General features: G+C 40.2%; 1 protein-coding gene across 1 annotated transcript in view; it reads left to right on the forward strand.

The window, feature by feature from the left end:
* LOC115263162 (protein scabrous) overlaps positions 1 to 21736 on the forward strand; it is a 173757-nt gene that overhangs the window by 130695 nt on the left and 21326 nt on the right. The window contains exon 3 of the mRNA XM_029866088.2: positions 3444 to 4019. Within this exon, the coding sequence (XP_029721948.2) occupies positions 3444 to 4019 (576 nt within the window). The remainder of the gene's footprint in view (positions 1 to 3443; positions 4020 to 21736) is intronic.

Consider the following 21736-nt stretch of genomic DNA (forward strand, 5'->3'; position numbering starts at 1 on the left):
TAGTCCATTACGATAGACTCATAATTGATGAACTGGCAACTTTGTCGCATTTTTGTTAATCCTTATTATACTTGATATGGTTGAAATCAGCACAAAAAGTCTTTACATGGCCTCGAACAATGTTTTTAGTGAAATTTATAAACTGCACCTGATTTTATATGATACTTCATATGAAAAAAAAAAAATGAATATTTTTTCTTAGAAACGCTATATCTCAGGAACGACGCAGATAACCTTGGGGAGTTAAGCTTTTTCGATCGGAAAACGTCTGATAAACACTATGGAATCATTTTTTTTAATAATCTATATATATAAAAATGCAGTGGCATACGTGGGACCGCGCATAACTTGCGAACGGAGGGCCCGATTTAAGTCGCCTTAGTCTTGATCTGTTAGTTTTCACCCAAGGAAGGTTTATGAGGGAAGAATCAAGGAAAAATTGGGAGTTTTTGAAAATTGATCTTCCATACACTTTGACCGGGGACTTGGTCTTGACTAGAAACTTGAAACGTAAAAAAACGCAGTAGGCAAGACAAAGTTTGCCGGGTACAGCTAGTTTATATGTATTTTGAGAAAAATCGGATTTTTAGTTTAAAAATTGAAAAATATGATATATGGCAACACTGTATCAAAAAAAATAATATTTTTTTTCTAAATTTCCTGAACGATTTCCTTCAAAAAACCGAAGATCGAAAATGTGTATGTGCAATCGTTTCATACGGCCAAAACGAGAATTGCTGCCACGAGTCGAGGGATGATCTGATTGTCACCAAAATTTGGATTTTTTTGTTTTTCCATCTAAACAAATGTTTCAACCAAATTTTTTTTAAATCCATGATGGTCGATTGCAAGTTTTCACATTTTCTCGGTCGCTTCATATGGAATGACCCATAGGTATTTCTGAAGAAATTCCTGGGAGAATTATTGGGGTTGTACCTGGAAGAATTCCTGGATGAATTCCCAGAGGTATTCCTGGAGGAATTCCCGGAGATAAACCTGGAAGAATTGCTTGAGGAATTCCCAGATAAATTCCCAGAGGAATTCCTGGAAAAAACTTCCAGAGGAATTCCTGGAGGAATTGCCAGGGGATTTTCTGCATGAATTCTCAGCGAATATCCTGGAGGATTTCTCAAAGGTATTTCTGGAGGAAGTCCCAGAACACTTTCCCAGTGGAATTTCTGGAGGAATTCCCAGAAGTATTCTTGGAGGAATTCCAGCAGGTATTTCTGGAGAATTCCAGCAGGAGGTATGTCTGGTGGAATTCCAGCAGGAGGTAATTCTGGAGGAATTCCCAGAAGAAGTCACAGAGGGCTTCTCAAAGGAATTCCTGGATGAATTTCCATGAAGTGATTCCAGAGGGATTCCCAGAGGCATTTCATGAGAAATTCCCAAATCTCAGAGGAATTCTCAGAAAAATTCTTCGTGGAATTCCCAGAGGTATTTCTGATGGAATTGCCAGAAGAATTCCTGGAGGAATTTTCATAGGAATTTCTGGAGGACTTTCGAGAGGAATTCCTGGAGGAATTTCCAGAGGAATTCCTAGAGGGATTCTTGGAGGAATTCCATTAAGAAATTCCATAGGTATTCCTGGAGGAATTTCTGGAGGAGTTCTTCGAAGAGTTCCTGGAAGAATCTCCAGAGGTATTCCTGGAAGAATCTCCAGAGGTATTCCTGGATGAATCCCCACAAGTTTTTCTGGAAGAGTTCCCAGAGGTAAAATCTGAAGTAATTCCTAGATGAATTCTCGGATAAATTCCCAGAGGAATTCATGGAGGAATTTGCAGAAGAACTCCTGGAGGGATTGCCAGGGGAATTGCTGCAGGAATTCTCAGAATAAAATCCTGGAGGATTTCTTAGAGGTATTTCTGGAACAAATTCCAGAGCAATTTTATAGGTGTTTCTGGAGGAATTCTAGCAGGAGGTATTTCTTGAGGAATTCGCAGAAGTATTCTTGGAGGGCTTCTTAGAGAAATTCTCAGAAGAATTTCTGGATGAATTTCTACACGAATTTTTGGAGGAATTTTCAGATGAATTCCTGGAGTGATTCTCAGAAGAATTTCCGGAGAGATTCCCACAGGCATTCCTTCAAGAATTCCCAAATCTTAAAGGGATTCTTACAGGGGTTATTTCTGGAGGAATTGCCATAGGTATAGCTGGAAGAATTCCTGGATAAATTCCCAGAGGATTTTTTGGAGGTTTTCCAGAGGAATTCCTGAAGCCCCCTCCAGAGGAATTTCTGGAGAAACTTCCAGGGGAACTCCTGGAGGGATTGCCAGAGGAATTTGAAGGTATTTCCAGATAAATTCCTGGATAAATTCCTAGAGAAATTCCTGGAGGGATTTCTGGAGAAATATCCAGAGGAATTTCTGGAGAAATTCCCAGAGGAATTCTCGAAGGAAATCCTTCAGAATTCCCAGTGAAATTCCTGGAGGAATTCCTTTTAGAAAATCCTCCAGAAACCCCTGGAAGTTATTCTTAGAAAATTTCTAGACAAATTCCTAAAGAAATCTCTGAAGGAATGATTAAACGAATAGCTGGAGAGATTCTTAGAAGAATTTTTGAAAAATTCCGGAAGGAATTCTCAGAAGAATCGCAGACACTCTCTCGGCATCGTAAAAAGCTAGGAAACCTCTGCTACAAGTAAGGAAAGGCCCTGTGGGCAATACTCTGGGTGGGTGTGCTTGTTGCATTTTTCCACCGTTGAACGCGCTCCGTCCGGTTGTGGCTCTATCACTGTCGTCGTCGTCGTAGTCGATGCCGCTCATCGAGTGTGCCATGCCATGCTCATTGGATCGAAGAGCGGCGATTTCATTAGGGTGAAAGTTCAGCGGGGTGGAAACGTGTTTACGGGTTAGAAATGTCGATGTTCCTGGCAGTAGTGCGATGTGGCAGTAGGTACTGGTCTGTTCGGCCAGGATGACGATAATGAAACCGCATGACCACCCCCTGCCTGCCTTGTACTTGGGTGGGGTGGTGTGGTTTGTGAGGTTGGGGTCGGGGGTGAGGGAGAACTTTGAGAAGCGTTGGGAATTGAGTGCACACCGAGATGATTTATTATTTACGGTCAAGATAAGTGGCTTGTGCGGTTAGTTTGTGGGGCTTTTGTGGCTAAGACTCTGGGGAAAAGCACTTTCCCCCGACAGGGTCGATACAGGTGATGCATTGCAGTAGGCAGTCTCTCAAAGGAATAGCGCCTCCCATGCATAGGGGGATTATTGAACCACTGCTGTTGTTGCACTGCAACCGGCAGCAATCGGAAGTGTGAGTGATTTGGAAAAGCCATTTGCTAATTCGTGTCGGAGCACAGCTTGAATCTCACCTAGGATCATTTGCATTGGTTTATATTTCCGACATTCACAGTTCAAGCGACCAACGAGTTCACCTCAATGTTCCAGAACAAATTCAATTACATTTTCCCTTCTCTCTCTCTTTCTCTATTGCAGAGCCAGAATGCATTGCTGCCGCAGACCATCGATTTTGTCGAGCCGGAAGCGGACCACCGGATGCGCCATCATCGCTTCTTCCGCCAGCAGCTGCACGAGCTGGAGGTCAAGCAGACGGCGATGAAGCGACAGCTAAACGACATCTTCAACCACCGGATGGCCGATCGGTTGCGCAGCCTTGAAATCGAACAGCGCCGACTGGCTAATGCCAATTTCAATATTAGCCGCCAGGTCGCCAGCTTGGACAAGCTGCACGGATCGATGCTGGAGCTGCTGGAGGACGTCGAGGGAATACAGAACAAGTTTGAAAAAACGCTTCCGGACATCAAGCGGGAGATATCGAAGGTCGAATTCAACGCGGCACAGATTTCGTCGGAACAGGGGCTGCTCCGGGAGGAGGGCCACAACGTGGCCAAGAGCATCCAGGCGATGGCCGTCAGTGTGAGCACGCTGCAGGAGGAGCGGGAAAATGTCCGCAAATTGGAGGAGCAGCTCCAGGTGATGAAGAGTGATTTGGATAAGATTAAGTCAGCGGCCATGCTGCACAGGGAAATGGCTCACCACCGGCTCGAGAAGGTAGGTGGATTTATTGGAACTGACGTTGACGAATGTGGGCGAGTACATTATTGTCACTGATCCGTTGGTTGTTGGGTTATTCATGATGCAGTCGTTTCTATCAGGAGAGATAGTGACGACGTTGGAGAAAATTTCCTGATAGAAGGAGGGTAATTAAGTTTCTGTGATTGATAGCTGCATTCGGTGTCAATGTTGCCTGGAATCATTTTATGTTCGATCCTGATAATGATAACGCTGTCCACTGCATCACATCATGATAATTAGAATCTGAGGTCGTCTTGATAAGAATGTTTAACTAAAACTTATTCATTGGCATCTTTCAATCGTCTTCTTTAACATCTCATTCCAGTACAAATTACATTACATTCATCAATTAAATATTGGTGTTTTGTGCATAGTTGTGCGCTTCAAAATATTTGAACTAAACGTTTAAGAGGAACTATAGAAAGTGTGAAGTTAGACGATGGTTACATCATAGCAATCTGTAGCAAATTTGCCAGGGTTATTAGTTGATTTTTTAAAGGGTTTTTTTCTGCTGCTCCAGCGTTAGACTTTTTGATACACACAATTTCTCTTCACGGATACAAAGGTAACCCGATTTTGTCAGCTTTCAAATCCGATTTTTTCCGCCTTTTTGGAACAACAAAGTTAAAAGTGTGTTTCTCTCAGCACTATCAATTTACAATCAACTAGTTGTTCTACTTTGATTCTTCTAAAAAATTTTGTTGGTATTGTTTCAACAATTCCTCCGGGAATTGTGTGGAGCGCACCTGATGTGATGGTTAAAGCACGTGACTATCACGCCGAGGACCTGGGATCGAATCTCACTCCCGACAAACTCGCAAAATGTGAGTTCTTCCTTCGGAAGTGGAAGTTAGGCGTGGGTCCCGAGATGAACTAGTCCAGGGTTAAAAATCTCGTTAAAACAGATACAAAAAAAAAATCCTCCGGGAATTCCTCGAGGAATTCTACTGGGGATTTTCATTAGAAACCCTAGTTTTTCCAAGCATTCCTCCTCCATTCCAGATGTTTTTCTTGTAATCCCTCGAGAAATTCCTGCTCTCTTGCTGGTGTTCATGCAAGACTCTCTACAAAGCTTCCTAGGTTTTTTTTAGAATTTCCTCAACGGATTTCTCAAGTAAGTCTTGCTGGAATTCCTCCAGAAATTTGACCGGAGATACATAAAGATATTTCTTCGGGGTTTTTGAAAAAATCTACGGATGCCTTCAGTTTTTTTTCTCCGGTAATAACGAAAACAAATTTTCAGAAGTTCTTCAGCGGATTTCCTCAGGATTCTTTTATAGAATTCGCCTTAGGACTTCTTATATGAATTTCCAAGATTTTCTCTTTTTTGCATTAAATTTCAACCGATTTCAATGACCGATGGTTCATTCGACGGAGAATCTGTTCCCATTATTTCCTATTGAAAATGGTTCAGATCGGTCAAGCCGTTTCGGAGTTGTGGCCATTTAGGTGTTCCGGCATTTACGATAACCTGATGAACGGTTAGCAGAAAAACAGTTTCCAGACCGTATTGGAATCGGTAGCGTTCCAGAACCGATTCTGGGTGTCCGGAAGAGGCCAAATATGAAAGTTGATCAACCCCATGCATTCGACACATCAAATCATGGCTTCTTAGGTAACCTGACGAAGAACATAGTTCCAGATCATATTTGGGGTAACCAGTAGTGCTCCAGAACTGGTTCCGGGTGTCCCGCCGGAAGTGGTCAAATGTAAAATAGAACCAAACCAATGCATGCGATACATCAAATCACGGCATTTTCGATAACATAATGAACGGTTAGCAAGAAAGTATGCACAGATCACATAAGTCACCACCGGTAGTGTTAACGGTTCCGGGTGTCCCACCGGAAGTGGTCAAATATGAAAGTGAACAAGTGTAGGTTTCGTGGCGGAGCGGTTAGCGGCTCCAGTCGTTTAGGTGTCTCGCAAGCCTCGGAGTGTGGGTTCGATTCCCGCTCCATTCGGAGGCTTCGTGGGCTTCGTGGCCGTGCGGTTAGCGGCGTCAGTCGTCTAGGCGTTTCGTAAGCCTCGGAGTGCGGGTTCGATTCCCGCTCCAGTCGGGGAAAACTTTTCGTCAAACGGAAAATTCTTCATCGGGCCACTGGGTGTTTATGTGTGTTGTCCGTTGTCTCGTGTATGTAATGTTCAGTCTGTGCAGCCTCTGGCTGAAGACGGTGTAGTGTCTTATTTTTAACTTTTCGTCCAGCGGAAATTTTTTCATAGGGCCACTGGGTGTTCTATGGGTTGACCGTTGGCGAATGTTTGTAATGTTCAGTCTGTAGAGACCTCAAGGTTGAAGATGGTGTAATTGTCTTTTAACAAACTCATGCATGCGGCACATCAAATATCAGCTTTAAAAAAAACCTGCAACGGTTATTTGTTTATCCTTCAACCACTTAACCTTATTTACAGCTCTTTTGTCCACTAGGGCACTGCGTGAGCGATTACAATTGGCAGCTGCATTTTACACTTTGTACAGCGCCCAAATGTATTCTATTCTAATTCTACTATATCGAATTGGTTGCGCTGCTGTCACTTTTCTACCCTGTCCTTGGTAGAATGATGAGCACGAGGATGTTGATGTGTGGCTCTTGTTTCTTTTCCTGTCCAACTGGGGCTCCATTATGAGTTGCGTCCGTTTGAGTTTTTGCTCAGAAGAGAGTCAGGTGTCAGCTGCTCTCTGGGGGAAGAGCAACTGACGAAAAATTGCAAGTACCAGGGCTGAGATCGAACCCATGACCATCCACTTATGAAGTAAATGTGTAGTCTCTACGCTACGGGCTCCGGCAGTTGTACGAAAATATTATCAGACCATATTTGGGTCAACCGGTAGTGTTTCGGAACCAGTTCCAAGTGTCCCGCCGGAAGTGACCAAGCAAATGTGAACCAAAATCATGCATTCGACACATCAAATAATGGCTCTTTCGATGATTGAATGAACGGTAAACAGAAAAATAGTCCAATATCTAAACCGGTAGTGTTCTGGACCCAGATCCGGGTGTCCCACCGGAAATGGTCAAATATAAAAGTAAACCAACCTATGCAAGCTATGCATCATGCCACTGCTTTTTTGATAATCTTATGCAAGAAACAGACCTGATTTAAGACTACCGATAGTGTTGCAGAACCAGCTTCCGGTGCTTCAAAAGTTAATAAAATCAATGCAATATTTGTAAAAGAACAAAAGCAAAGCGATCTCAACTAATCATATCATTTCATATACCTGAGGTGTAAATATACAGAAGGCTGGGTCATCGTTGTATGGGAAAATTAAAATTTAATCGCATCAATATTGTGATGCGATCCCTTGTGCTCTGTTATGTAATGTGGTTGAAATGTGAATGGGATTTAGAATGCGAAATTTCACTTGTTTGTTTCGATTATTCTAGGAATTACTACAGAAAGTTTTTTAGCAATTTCTCTAGGGTTGCCTCTTGAGATTACAATAGGGATTTCTTCAAAAATCACTCGTGGGATTTACTCAGGATTGGGACTTACGGGATTCCTTCAGGAATTCATGTTCGGTTTCGTAATGTATTTTTTTAGGTAACTTCTCCAGCAATTTCTCCAAAAAAATTCACCTTGAATTTTACCAAGGATTTTTCCATTCCCTCCTCTATGATTTTCTAAAAGTTTGTTCATGGATTATTAGAAAGAGAGACCTCCAAAAAATGTTCAAAGATTTCTCTATGAATTTCTTTAGGGATTCTTTTAAAAGTTATGTTTACTGTTATGATAAGCATGCTTTCCTGTTTCTGGCGTAATCGCTTCCGCGTAACAAATGTTTCATTTAAAATACTGAAATTCCAAGTAACAAGTTTTCAATCATATTCCTTATTTCGTAGTCAAAAGTATCCTTCGAATTTTTTTTTTTTTCTAAATTTTTCATGGGAATTGAAAAGTTCAGCATGCTACCTTACCGGGATCACCCTACCTACATGTCGCGGTGGGGATTAGGTATATTTTCCGCTGGAGGAGCATTTTATATTCATTCGCTGGATGCCACAACAGACGCTGTTTGAGCCGCACCTCCTTGGTGAACAGATGCTTGGAATGTGCCTCCTGGCATCCTAGAATGACAACGATCCCAAGTAACACGCATGTTATATAAAAGTTACGACAGCGCAAGTTTTGGTTGTATAGAAGTATATTTTACGTTGTTTCAACACAATGTTAGAATAACGTAAAATAAACTTCTATACAACCAAAACTTGCGCTGTCGTAACTCTAATATAACATGAGTGTTGCTTGGGATGTTCAGGCTGCAATACCAACTAAGCACACAACTCTTAGCTGGCGGTCTTAAGGCGAAACTGGAAGCATTTCCTCATTTTTTTGGTTTTCGATTTTTTATTAAATAACGAAGCAATATTTTCAAAATCGGTTTTCGTGCACATGTAGAGTATGGATCAGGGTATCTTCTGAATTTTTTACGCGGTAGAAAATGTTTTTCGTTTTTGCAGAAACCATTTTTTAGTGAAATTTCGTTCAAAAATGGTTTGTGCAAAAACTAAAAACATTTTATACCGCGTAAAAAAATCAGAAGATACCCTGATCCATACTCTACATGTGTACGAAACCCGATTTTGAAAATATTGCTTCGTTATTAAATAAAAAATCAAAAACCAAAAAATGAGGAAATGCTTCCAGTTTCACCTTAATCCTCGACTGACCCGTGGAAGTATGTGGTAGGAACTTGTGGTGACCAGAGAGACATACAAAAATCGGAAAACATGTTGAGCTTCGTTATAAACGGTTTTACAGCCACCCTAGATATAGTTATGCAGAACTAGGTCATTATCCTAAGCGAGTATGTTAATTTCCTTGTCAATTTCCGTACAGTCTAAATATCCACGATAAGTGCACTACTGTACAGTATGACGAAATCAACGATTCATGTCATGCTAGACATTGAATCTTCCCTCCACGGTGCGGCGGCACTGTCGGTCATAGGACTTGTCCAAAAACTACGTAGACCCTAAATGGGGAAAAGGGGTTTGGCCAAAATCGACGGTCCATAGAAATTTTGAAAAATTTGTATGGAGAAAAGTTTACGAGGGAGACGGGAGAGGTCTGAGATGACCAAAAATGACTCTGCGTAGTTTATGGACAGCGCCATATCTAAATGGACTTCTGGCCTTTTCTGTTGGTTAGTAGAAGCGTTGGCATGGCAGCTGTAGAACGCTCCAACATCGCGCTGGGTCGGATCGAATATTTTCCTGGCAGCCCACATCGTTTCAATATTCATTCATCGCCGAACTAAAAATTGATGACTGATATGTCGGCCCCACCAGATTCAAACGGGCTACCTACAATATTATCAGAAGGGATATTCTACTCATGTGCAGTGCATGTGCCTCTATGCTACTGATGCATTGTTGGTTGGGATCAGCGAAATTCAACAAGCGTGAAATTTAAATTATTTCAAAGTCGCACGGTGAATTGTTGATGATGATGTTGGTTGGTGACCAGCGATTGGTGAGAATAGCACGGTCGATGTGAACAGTACACCATGACGACGAGATTCGGTCGTAGGAGTGCATCGTGCAGCGGCCACTCAAATACCGGTCTGGTGCACGGTGCACACCGGGGCTGTTGTTGCTAACTACTGCTTTGTGACACCTGGACTGATTTATGACAGTGATACACGGAGAAGAATGAATTTTATCGACGGCAGGTTCTGTTTGCAAGTGCGCTTAGAATCGGTATTGTGTGACTAAGTGATGAATGGAATGATGAAAGGATTTCATACAGATTAGAACACAGATTTGACCGTAGAAATTCTGCGAAAACAAACGTGTTTTTTTTTTAATTCTGACATAGGCTATTTATTGTACTCAACTCGATATAGTATAACTTGTTACTGTACAATAGCAGCTGGTATTTCCTCATACATGCATCCATCTATACTTGAAGTGTTGATTGGTTCTACGAATTGTATTGATTACAAAATTTTATTGCCCTATTTCAACGCTATCAATTTAAAGTTGTTCCATCACCAGGAAATGAAAAGACCAATCAATCTCTACCCGAAAGATGCTATCCAAACATCATGCAGAGATATCGTATTGATTTGGGTTATCAATGTTAATGAAATAAATCTCATTTACCGAAGAGATCAAACATGTTTGATTTATACCCCCTTTCACCAATGAACATTGTATTCATCAGAACTTGCTTATGCTTTAAATTCCCAATAAAACATCATTCCAATTGAATGCTCCCATAGAGATAAAAACCCACTCTAGTCCTGCCCGAAGAACAAAAGACTCTTCCCTATCCTTGCCAGCAAATATCGATCGCATCCACAGACAGAATCTGAAATACGTCATTTCTCATTCGTACCTACTACTTTTGCCCCGCTTCAATGGGCATCCATCCGGTAAGCCCGGACCCACTTCAATGCAAAACAACAATCAATGACTTTCTTCTGTAGACTATACTATACTATAACACAAAGCTGGACTGAAAAGAAGAAAAAACATCCAATGCCGTTTGATTCTAACTCGAACCGAGAGGCGAGTTCGGTCTGGTCCAGGCTGGATGGGGTCACCGGTCGGGGTCTGGGAGCATGGACATTATTTAATGTGACCGTTTTCCAACAAATAGGACACTTGGTTCCGCGATATTGTGGTTATACCTACCGTTCCACCGACGAGCGACCGACATTGTCGATGGAGCACAAAGTGTGGGGATTAGTGGATTTGCAGGTCCGAATGAGGGGTGGTTGCAAAACTATGACAAATTGTATTTTGGTTAAGTTGTGACGTACTTTTCGGATATTAATCGTTTCGCATTGGGTTCAACTGCGCCCAGAAAAGGGCACTGTAATAACGCATAAAGCGTAAAGACAGGAATTACTACAACGAGCATGAGCATGAGCATGATTGACCGCCCGCGGTTGCTCCTCTGTTATTGCAAGGACATCTGCATTTACACAAAGATCCAACAGATGATGCTTGGGACTAGCCTTATCCTCATTGTGTAAATGCTGACAGCCCAATACTTTTCAATAAGCAATACCAGCGCCGGCCGCGTCCAAATGCAGGTCAATTGAGGATAGGGAAGGAAGTGATGACGTGAATCTCGCTTAGGCGAATTCTCTGCGTTACTACGAGAAATCACTAGGAGTTCGGAAATGGGAAGGGAAGATGTGTTAGAGATTTTTGTCTTGGTAAACAAATTGCTAGAACCACCATACCGTTTCTTGTTTTGTTATGAACGATGCACTCGCGAAAAATTTCCCTCGAAACCGCCCCCACACACGCGTCACATTCAGGGAATACTTCTTTACGTTACAATGATCAAGATTCACTATAACTAAACTTATAGGCCAATCAATCCACACAGTAGAGCTCTACAGCTGAAGAAACTAAAATTTACAATAAATTGTCGTCGCGGTTGAAACCTGAAGTCCACACGCGAAAACCGATTCTTCTGCAAATCCGTACGTGAAACCCAACGCCGCGCATAGTGCGCTGTACTGTGGATCTGGTCCTCTATCCAGCGCACCACATCCACCACGAACGTCCGACGCACAACGAAAAAAACAAACGATTTTCGGCTCGAAACTCCGGCTTTTAACTGTACGGCTATAACATTAAAAACGCATGAAACGAGCTTACCGAACTTGAAGAAAATGGCGATCCTTCCCTGTTACCACTGTTACCCTTATTCAAAGCAAAAGCAACTATTCCCATTTGCCCTTTCCGCCGACACAAATTCTTCGGTTCGCTATAGACGATGGATAGCGCCGAAATAGACGATATGATTGTTCAAAGGAATTCAATAAAAGCACTTGAAAGTTCACATGAAAATTATTTTATAAATTTCACTTGACGGATTGGAAAAACGGAGCGTAAAATTTTCATCGGGAAGAAAAAAAAAAACAAATCAGAATCTTCAGTTTCCGAAACCAATTGCAAGTGTTTGCACTGCGAAAAAACTGAACAGTAACATATCAAATCATACGAAATTTCATAGTCAGATTCACATTCATACAACGCCACTATTGGAGATGGTTTTGTCCTAATGCACCAAAAGTGGAAACAACGAGGTGTGTGTTGTTCTACGCTTCACATAAGTTTCCTCTAGTAGACCGAGTACCCATAGGCGGTAAGTTCAAGGAAGTGCTTCTTGTTTGAAATGAATGGGTAGTGAGGCAACGTCGAAGAGAACTTCGAGCGCTGCCGTGGGAGTTGAAGAGATCGGTCTAGTCTAGACATTGCCATCAAGCACACCTTTGGAGAGTGTCTAATTTTGATTGGATTATTCTCACTTCGCCTTTTTATCGCCAGGCCACACAAGACATCCATAAGGACTGTATCGTTAATTATGAGTACACCTTTGAGGCTCTGTATTAAAAAGACTATGCCTTATTTTGACAACTGCTATGTGTCTGTGTTGCTAACGTTGTAAACAAACGATAACCTTCATTAAAAGTTAAAGTTTTTCACCAAGCGGAACAATACGAGGGTTTACGGAAGAGAAGCGCAAATCGTTTGTGACCAGGCACTGCAATGAAAAATGATTATAGCTAAGAAAATTAGCAAAAGTTGAATGTGTTAGGGTTTTTGTTGTTCAAAATGCTATCAAACGATTCAGTATGCATAACAAACTGAAAGACTTGCCCGGACGCGGCAAAAAAGCAGGTGCGTCCAAGTGAAATTTGGACAGCAAAATTTGCCAAATCGTTAAAGGAAAATAGGAGGTATCCATCATCAATAATCAAATCCCTTCTGAAACAAAATAGGATATATTCCATCTGCTCCATGAGATTTGAAAGAAGCTAAGTTATTTAGTGCCCACTCAATCGATTCTATAGTTATGATTCTCCTAGCTGAAGCTATCAGAAGGCCGGCTCCAGAGGCACGTTATCCTCCATTTGGAACATTTGTGCTGAAGCTAGAGAATCATAACTACAAGAAAAGACATCAGTTAAATCCGAAGATGTAATATCTTCACATTCGGGGAAGTGTGGCTGAATAAGCATTCCAAAATTTCCTCATCTGTGGAAATGAAGTGGCCATTTGGTTTGGAAGTTCGTTCACTCGGAAATCCTTAGATTCCGCGAGTATTTTGTTGCACCGACTGACCTCACTCAATCTGGAAACATTTGTTCAAGAGTGTTCCCAGCCGGATCATCCAGCGGACCGAAGAGCTTTCTGGTAGGCTTCTCGAGTCGACCCGAAAGCCTCCGATCTAACTGAACGTCGTCTGTTCCAACTTTTTCTACATTGTTTACTGAACTGAGTCAGATTAGAGTTCCACGAAGTGGTTCCTCTTGTGGTCTTCACAGACTACGGAGGGCAAGCTTCTTCAAAAGCTTCCATGATGAAGGCCGTTATATGCAGAATCAACGGCATCATCTAAATCACTTGAAGTGTCAATGGATCATAAGTATTCATGAAATTTGGTCGTAACCAAATCAGTAAAGAGATTCCAGTTTGTTGACCGGGGATTCCTCAAACGCAATGTTTGCGAAGTAACCAGTGTAGTATTGTGCTAGCGTGAAGCGTTTTATCAAACACTTCTTCTCTAACAGATACCCTGAAGGTTGAGCGATTACCTATGTTAAATAATGAAAGATCTGCACAACTTAAGTATTCCATCAAACTGAAGATTCTAAGGGTAATGAATGAGTCTAAGGCTGATAATATTGTGAGCATTAGCATCACTGTCAACAATTAGCGGAAGGTCTTTTGAAGTGCAGTATGCGACAACTAGTTTTACAACACCCGTAGGGGATCATGCGGTAAATAAACCGAACAATAGACGTATATTCTGTTTGGGTTTCTAACAAATACGTCAATTGTGAAAGCTTATGCATCTGTGGTAATTAGTTCAGAGTGTAGTAACGATTGCGTCATTGACATGCACACATGCTCGAGGCATGTCACGCGACTTTGCTATTTCATTTTAGCTGAAAATTGCAAACACCGGGATCAGATGGTTTCCCAGATAGAAATTCCCCGTAGGAAAGTAGGGACTTAAGCCACTTGGGCTGTATTTGCAAAAGTTTGCAAAGATTGATCGTTGATATTCTTTTATGCTGAAGACTGGTTTGAGCTATCCTAACCGTAGCTTCTACCCAAACTAGGCAACATTAAACTCTTCTCAATTACAACATTATTCACATAAGAGTATTTACTCAACAACTTCTCTTAATTCAAATGATACCGAAATTTTCGCCAACTCGGGACCACCTAAACCACCCGCGTCAAGCAACGTACTAAAAGCAAATTTTACAATGGAAAATGATGTCGCCGGGTGGCAAAAGAGCACTCCCACGCCGCCGTGCCACTGCTCTGCTACCACCTCCGGCTGATGATAGTGACCCTTGTTGGCCCCGTGCTGTGTCAAAGTGTTGCACCGACAGACGACATTCGTAGTCTGATGCTCCCGAGATGTATGGAGCAAATGAGTACATTTCTCTCCTCAGCTGCATGCGGTGGAACTCATGCTGTTTGCAGTAGTATAGCAGCACCACGAAGTCAAACGGCATGATTGCGCCGGTAAAATACAGTTTGTGTGTGGGATGTTTTCCTCTCGATGGCACTGTTGTCGACATCTTTTTTTTGGACGGGATATTTAGAACGGGATATCAAAAGGATAGTGCTGAGAGCCGCATGACAACAACAATTTCTTAAACCACATTGTCTTGTCATTTTAGTGTAAAATAAGAAACTAAAGATATTATTCAAATTCATAATGTTTTGTTTCTTTGATCATCTCATTCCTGTTTGATTCAAGTATAAAATCTTTTAATGGAATATGTATAATTGTATAATTGAAGAGCTGTATGAATCTCTGCGGAAGTTGCTACAATGCAATGATTTCTGTTTTACATTTTTTAAATTCTGCTTATCTGCTCTGCTCAAGTGGTTCAGTGTTCTAAACCCCGCTCTACTCTTTTTTCCTACCAGCCAACCCGTCAAGACTTCCGACAAACGTAATAGCGTATGCATATTCACCGCTAAAATCATGACACTACCGCCCGCCAGTAGCTCCAACCACGAGATGACAATACCGTCTGCGGACTTGGTGCACCAACCCTCAGCTGGCGTATGCATGCATATCTACATTCAGTACACGCCTTGTACAAATGCCCAATTGCTCCGCACAACTAACCAACCAACGAACGTGTGAAGCCAAAGACTGAACACAAATGTCTGACGAGCGAAATTTTATGGTTTTATCTTGATCTGTCCCCTCCACCTGGCCGTGGGTCTGGCCAGGGCATGTACAGTACAGATTGTAGATCCGTGCCAACATTGGCATTATTATTATTATGATTTAATTATAGAGGAACGAAATGTGTGACAACGTCTGTCCCACCCACCTAAGAGAGTGTGACAATGCATTGCACGTGAGCAGATTTTCCACAGTTCCTAATATACGGGACCAGTGTAGATTGTGAGATTGGACGTGCACCGTTTAATTATCCGGCAGGTTCCGCCCACTTCCAGCATCCGCCGGTCGTCGTAATCGTCGTCGTCGTCTGGAACGGTGGTTGATATGTCAATTATGATAACTAGGCAAACTCATTATGGACCCTCGGATGAAGACAGGTTGACAGTGATGTGGTTGTGGGTGCTTGAACTTACCGGATCTTTTTGGTGACTGTTGCATATTAGACCCCAATAAAACTTCATTAGAATGTCGGGGTTTGATGGTGAGAGCTTTATTCAGGGTAGGTTAGGTTGATAATCTATTCAACCAAGAAACATTATTTTTATTCTTCAAACCTAGTTGGATATTGGGGTCAACATAACCCAAACCGGCACGCTGAACGTACCATTGTGGTGCGAAAAACCTATTATCTTAGAAGGGTTAAAGCGTAATGCCCCAATTGAGAAAAGCCTTCCTACTTCTGAGTTTAGTGTTCTTTGAGTATTTCAATAACTATTATTGCATTCGAATGCCGATTGGTACCTGTTTTACGGAGTTGGTGTCCGACTTAGCCATAACAGAAGGCATTGCGATTTCCAAAAGAATAGCTGTAGATATTTGAGAATAAAAATATCGAAAAAATTAAAAAAAAAAAAATCTCGATGGAATTCCCAAAAGAATTTGGTAAGGAATTTCCTAAGGAATTTCCGAAGAAATTGCCTAAAAATTGCCTAAGAAATTTCTAAATTTGCGAAGGAATTTCGCAATACTTTACAGACTGTGTATAACCAAAATATGCCGAAACGATTTCGAAAAGCAATTTCATAAGAATCGTTTAAGAGATCTCTGAACGAATTTCTAGAGGAATCACCAAAGGGTTCCTGAAATATGTTGCCAAAGGATTCTGCAAAGGAATTGTTAAGTGAGTTTCCGAAGAATTTGCCAAAGATATTTCTGAAGAAATTCACAAAAATGGCCTTTAAGAAATTTGTTGAGGTAATTCCCAAAGAATTTTCCAAAGCAATTTTGAAAGGAATTATAAAAGAAATAACCAAAGAGGTTCTCAAAGTATTGATGGAATAAATTTCCAAAGAAATAACCAGAGCAGGGTTCAAAGGAATTGCTGATTAAATTACTAAAACAAATGAAGCCAGTTCCAAGGATATTTTCGAACAAACTGCCGAAAGAATACATAAATGAATTTCCTAAGAATTCATGAAGAAATATTCCAAAGATTTGCTGAAGGTATGTTTAAAAGAACTGCCGAGAGATTCCTGAAATAAATTTTCAAAGTAATTTCGAATGCCGAAAGAATTTCTTTTAAACGTTTTTGTTTGTTAGTTAGTGAAATTACCGATCAAAGAAATTCCCGAAAAAAAAAACCAGAGAAATTTGCTGAGGAATAATCAAAGAAGTTCTCAAAGTATAAGTCGAATATGTTTCCTATGGAATTACCTCTAACACTTTACAGAAGTTTAATGGTTTCTCTGTAGATTCTTCCAGGATTTCCTTTTTTCCTCCCCTGTTGGGGAATTTAAGCCACTGCGTCCAATAAGCTGAACTTTTGTGGCATTTCCTTGAAAAACTTTCACTTTATCGCCGGGTGTTATTTAAAAAAAAAATCATGGAAATTCTGGAATTCCTTCAAATATGTCTTAAAAAATTTCAAAAAATAATTCCACCGTGAATATCTCAAGCCGTTTTTCCAAATATTACGCATAGAATTTCTTCAGCAACATTTTCTAGGATTTCTTCGGGAATTTTTCTATGATTCTTCCAGACATTCCAATTCCAATATTTCCAAAGATAACTACAGAAATTAGACAGAAGATTTGTTCAAAAATTCCTTTAACCCTTTGAAGACGGCATTTTCGCTTTTCTGGATGCAACCTCGCAGGTCTAGAACACGTTTGTAAAGGTCGGTTTTAACGGCTGGGCTAATACGGCCAGGGATGGGAACACTCACTTGCAAAGAATTACACTCACTTGCAATATGGTCAGCTCAGAAGCGTGCAATCAAGAAACGATGTATGGACGACTTTCGCCTTGTGGTTTAGTCTCAAACTTTGTCGAACAGAGGGGTCGCTCACGAATCCCAGAGCTGTGAAAGCGACTCTCCACGAGGTGAGTGTTAATTGCATTCACCTCGTGGAGAGTTGCCTTCAGAGCTCACTCACGAATTCGGTATGCGTGTGCGACCCACGGTGCCCCCACAGACCGTTATTATAAAATAAAAATGTCCATCAAAACTAAGTTCAGGGATCGAATCCTGGTGCCATTCTGCACCTCTGGGCAAATTTTTAAAATAATCCCTAGGAGGAATCCCGAGAAATCTCGATTTGATGTTTTATACTATGAAATTTCAAAGAAATCCCTGTTCAGATTGGACAATATCGCTTAAATACCTACACAAACTTTCCCTAAAGTGTTCAAAGTTGTTTCAAACCCGTATTTATTTAATAACGTTACTTCAATTATACATATTTACTACTCATCTAAATCAATTAACTGAATAAACTGACTTACCAAACATTTGACAGTGTACAAAAATCAGAAAAAAAGATGCAAAAAACGTTGCTTGTCATGTGTGCTTTTGATTACCAACGTTAAGGGGCCATTAGACTGTTTGTCATATTTGCCTTGGTAGTCCGACATTGATCCGAGGTTGCCATGACTTACGTTGTGTATGTAGGTCATTTGTTGGGCTTGTTTGGCCAAATATTTGTCACGTCTAATGGGACCTTTAGGGTTAGAAACGACTGGAGTAGGTCTTTAAAGGCAGTTTTCTTAAAATGAATAACGTTTTCAGTCACAATAGTCGAAAACAAATTTATACTTTTTCTCAATATTGCTTAGCATTTTGAACAGGGACGTTCAGTGTTTAGTAATTGTGTTGTTCCTTGCTGTAAATGCATCGCTCCAATATGGGGCGAGTATGACACATAATCGATCCGATGACCGTAAGGACGTGGCCAGCGCCGTTATTGACTTTCAAATGTTGAACTCTCGAATTGTGCACATTGAGAATGGTTAGCTAGTCCCAGGCTTTCATTGGTTCTCTGTGCAACTCTTGTTAATCACAAAGTAGCAACTACGGTACGTACGATTATCTTTGATTTGCTTTGCCTAGAATTTTGAACATTTTGTTTTGAATGAAAAGTGCTGCATATTCTTGCACATGAACACTAGAAAATTACTGAGATATATGTGTTAAATAAAGATCTAATAGTACACCAATTTTGGAAGAACAGGAAACTACGACGTATATGTAATAACATGGGACACGGTTTATATGGGAAAATATAGAAAAAAGCAAAAATTCTAGTTCTTGTATACTTTTTGAGTTCCAATTTGGTCCCATATCAACTGTGCAAAATATCAGGTCGATCGGGAAAACTATTTTTTGCGCCCGTTATTCTTAGTTTTTCAGACGATTTTATGAGAAAATTTACTTCTTCAATGAAAAATCTCTTGGGGTCGCCCCTTGGTCCCTAAAAATAACTCGATGAATGATTTCTGTAGCAAACTTCACGATGAATTAGACCTCCGAAGACCGCAAAGCGATGCGAAGCTCATGGAAAAAAGTTATGAAGCCTTACCCGATCGATAAAATGACGAGATTTGATTATTTATTGTTATTCATTACATGTTAAACAGCGTTTCCATGCTATTCGGTTTTCAGTCAATAACTTTTTTCACATATCTTAGAACCCTTTGCGGTCTTCGGAGGGTTGGTTCCTCGTAATATAGTATACATGTTGTAGAATTAGGGAAAATTTTAATGTATAACACTGGGATGTGTAATATGTTCATAAAACAATAGGGAAAATCGCTTTTTAATGCTTACGTTAAAACCGATGCATGGCTTGGAAAAACATACTTATGTCAGTTTAGTCAGTTAATTGAGTTTGATGAGTAGTAAATATGTATAATAAAAGTTGCGTTGGTAAATATATACTGGTTTGAAACAACTTTGAATACTTTGAGGACTTTTTTTGTAGGTATTTAAGCGATATTGTTGAATCTGAATATGGATTTCTTTGAAATTTCGCGACCCCTACTCTATTCGGCAAACTTTTAGACAAAATAACAGGGCAAAAGTCGTCCATACATCGTTTTTTGATTGCACGCTTCTGAGCTGAGAAAACTGCAAGTGAGTTTAATTCTTTGCAAGTGAGTGTTCCCATCCTTGAATATGACCTATCCGTCTCCAAAGGGATTAAGGGATTCTTTCGGAAGTTCCTCCACGAAATCATTGTGAATCACTTTTTTTTAATTCATCCAGAAATATTTCCAGAGGCTTCTTGAGTAGTTAGAGGATTATTCTATAAATGACAGAATTCATCAGAAATTCTTCCAGAGGTTTTGTTTAAAAAATTTATCTAGAGTTTTTTTTTTTAATTCTTCAGTGATTCTTCCGGAAATTCTTCGAGGACTCCTCCGGAAATCACCTGCAAAATTTTGGCAGGGATTACTGAAGAAATTTTTAGAAGGTTTCTTTTTGGTATTGCTCCTGCCGTCCCTTCAGAAATATCTCCTTGAATTACTTTATAGATTCATCCAGGAATTCTTTAAGATATTCCTTCCAGAAAAGTTCCTGAGTAAAATTCTCCTAAAGTAATTTCTGAAATTATCTTTGAAGGAATTTCTGCAGGAACCTCAGGGGATACCTAGAAGAATTTTATGAAAAAAGGGGTAATCTTTGTATGAGTTTCTGGAGGAGCCTCTTGAGATAGCTCTAGAGGAATTCCTAGAAGAATTTTATGAAAAACTTATGGAGGAATTCAAGGAAAAAAAATTATGGAGGAGTCTCTTTAAAAAAAATCCCAATGGAGATTTCTAAAGGACACCTTTGAGGAATTTATGAAATAATTTCTGCTGGAATCCGAGCAAAAACTGCAGACAAAGCTATTGGGAGAGTTCTTGAATAAATCTTTATGTTCTGAAGCGGGAAAAACTGTTAGAGACACATCTGGAGCAGTACTTAAACAATGTCTTGCAAAATGTCTGAAGGTATAACCGGACAAAAGTGTCTGAAATATTTTTTTTTATAATCACTAAATGACTTTCGGAGGAAACCAAGTAGAAATTTGAAACAAATCTGGAAGTATTCTTTACCAAACTATGCATCCAAAGAAACTACATTTATCGAAGGATTCTCTGCACTGCAGTTACTCCTAGAAGAATTTCTTGAGATTTTCCTGGAGAAACTACAAGAATTAAATCCGAAAGTTATTTCTGTAGGAATTCCTCAAAGAATCTCTGAAGATTTTCCTGAAGGGTCCCCGGAAAGATAAATTCTGAAAGAATTCCTTAGGAAGGCCTCAATGAATCCCAAGGGAAGTTTGTGGTGCTATCCCTGGAGGAATGTTTGAGGATTTTTTTAGATTAATCCCACGAGAATTTTCTAGATGAATTTCTGATGTAGTATTTAAGGTAATCTCCGGAGGAATTCCAGAAAGAAACCTCTCGAAGCTGGAGAAATTTTGGGATGAATACTCGGAGGAAGCTCTTGATGAATTACCGAAATGGTACAAGACCCTAACTGGAGTTGTCTTTGATTAAACTTCTGAAGGAATCGCTAGAGGAACTCCTCTACATTATAAGGAATTTCTGCTGAAATTGAATTGTTTTAAAGAATGCCTAGGCGAAAATTTGAGAAACGCCAGGAGGAATGTTTTGAATGAATTCTAGAAAACATAAAAAAAATTCCGAAGAAAATTCGAAAAGCATTCGCGGAGGTCTCTTTAGAGGAATTCTTGCTGAAACCATGAAATGGGTTTCTGCAATAACTCCAGGATTGTTCGAGAAAATATAAGAGAAACTTCAGAAGAAATTTCTAAGCAACTCCTAGAGATAGACTCTATTTTATAATCATAAACTTTGAGCGGCCGAACGATAGCAGCATATGGTGTTATAGAAGTTTTCCGGTACCGGAATTATAGAATTATTTTCGATTATTATATATTTTACTTGTAAGTTGTTCAGTAGCTTAGTTGTTTAATGCGCCAGACTAGTCAAACAGAGTCGTGGGTTCAAATCCCTCCAAGGCAAGCGGTATTTTTATCTTAAGTTTCTCATTTAATCTGCCAATTAAACACAAACTGTGTCTTCAAAATTTGAGTTTTTTCGTCTATTTAAGACATACCAGTCAACTGATTTAGGTGGTAGAGGGCAATAAAGTTACCCAAACGTCATAGGACTTCATGAAATTCACAAAAGAATTGCTGTACACAGATAAAAATAATGAGATTTACACGTCATGTAAACTTCATTTTAGTCATGTAAACTTAGTGTTATGA

The sequence above is a fragment of the Aedes albopictus genome, chromosome 2 (assembly GCF_035046485.1).
Source record: "Aedes albopictus strain Foshan chromosome 2, AalbF5, whole genome shotgun sequence".
Classification (NCBI taxonomy): Eukaryota; Metazoa; Arthropoda; class Insecta; order Diptera; family Culicidae; genus Aedes; species Aedes albopictus.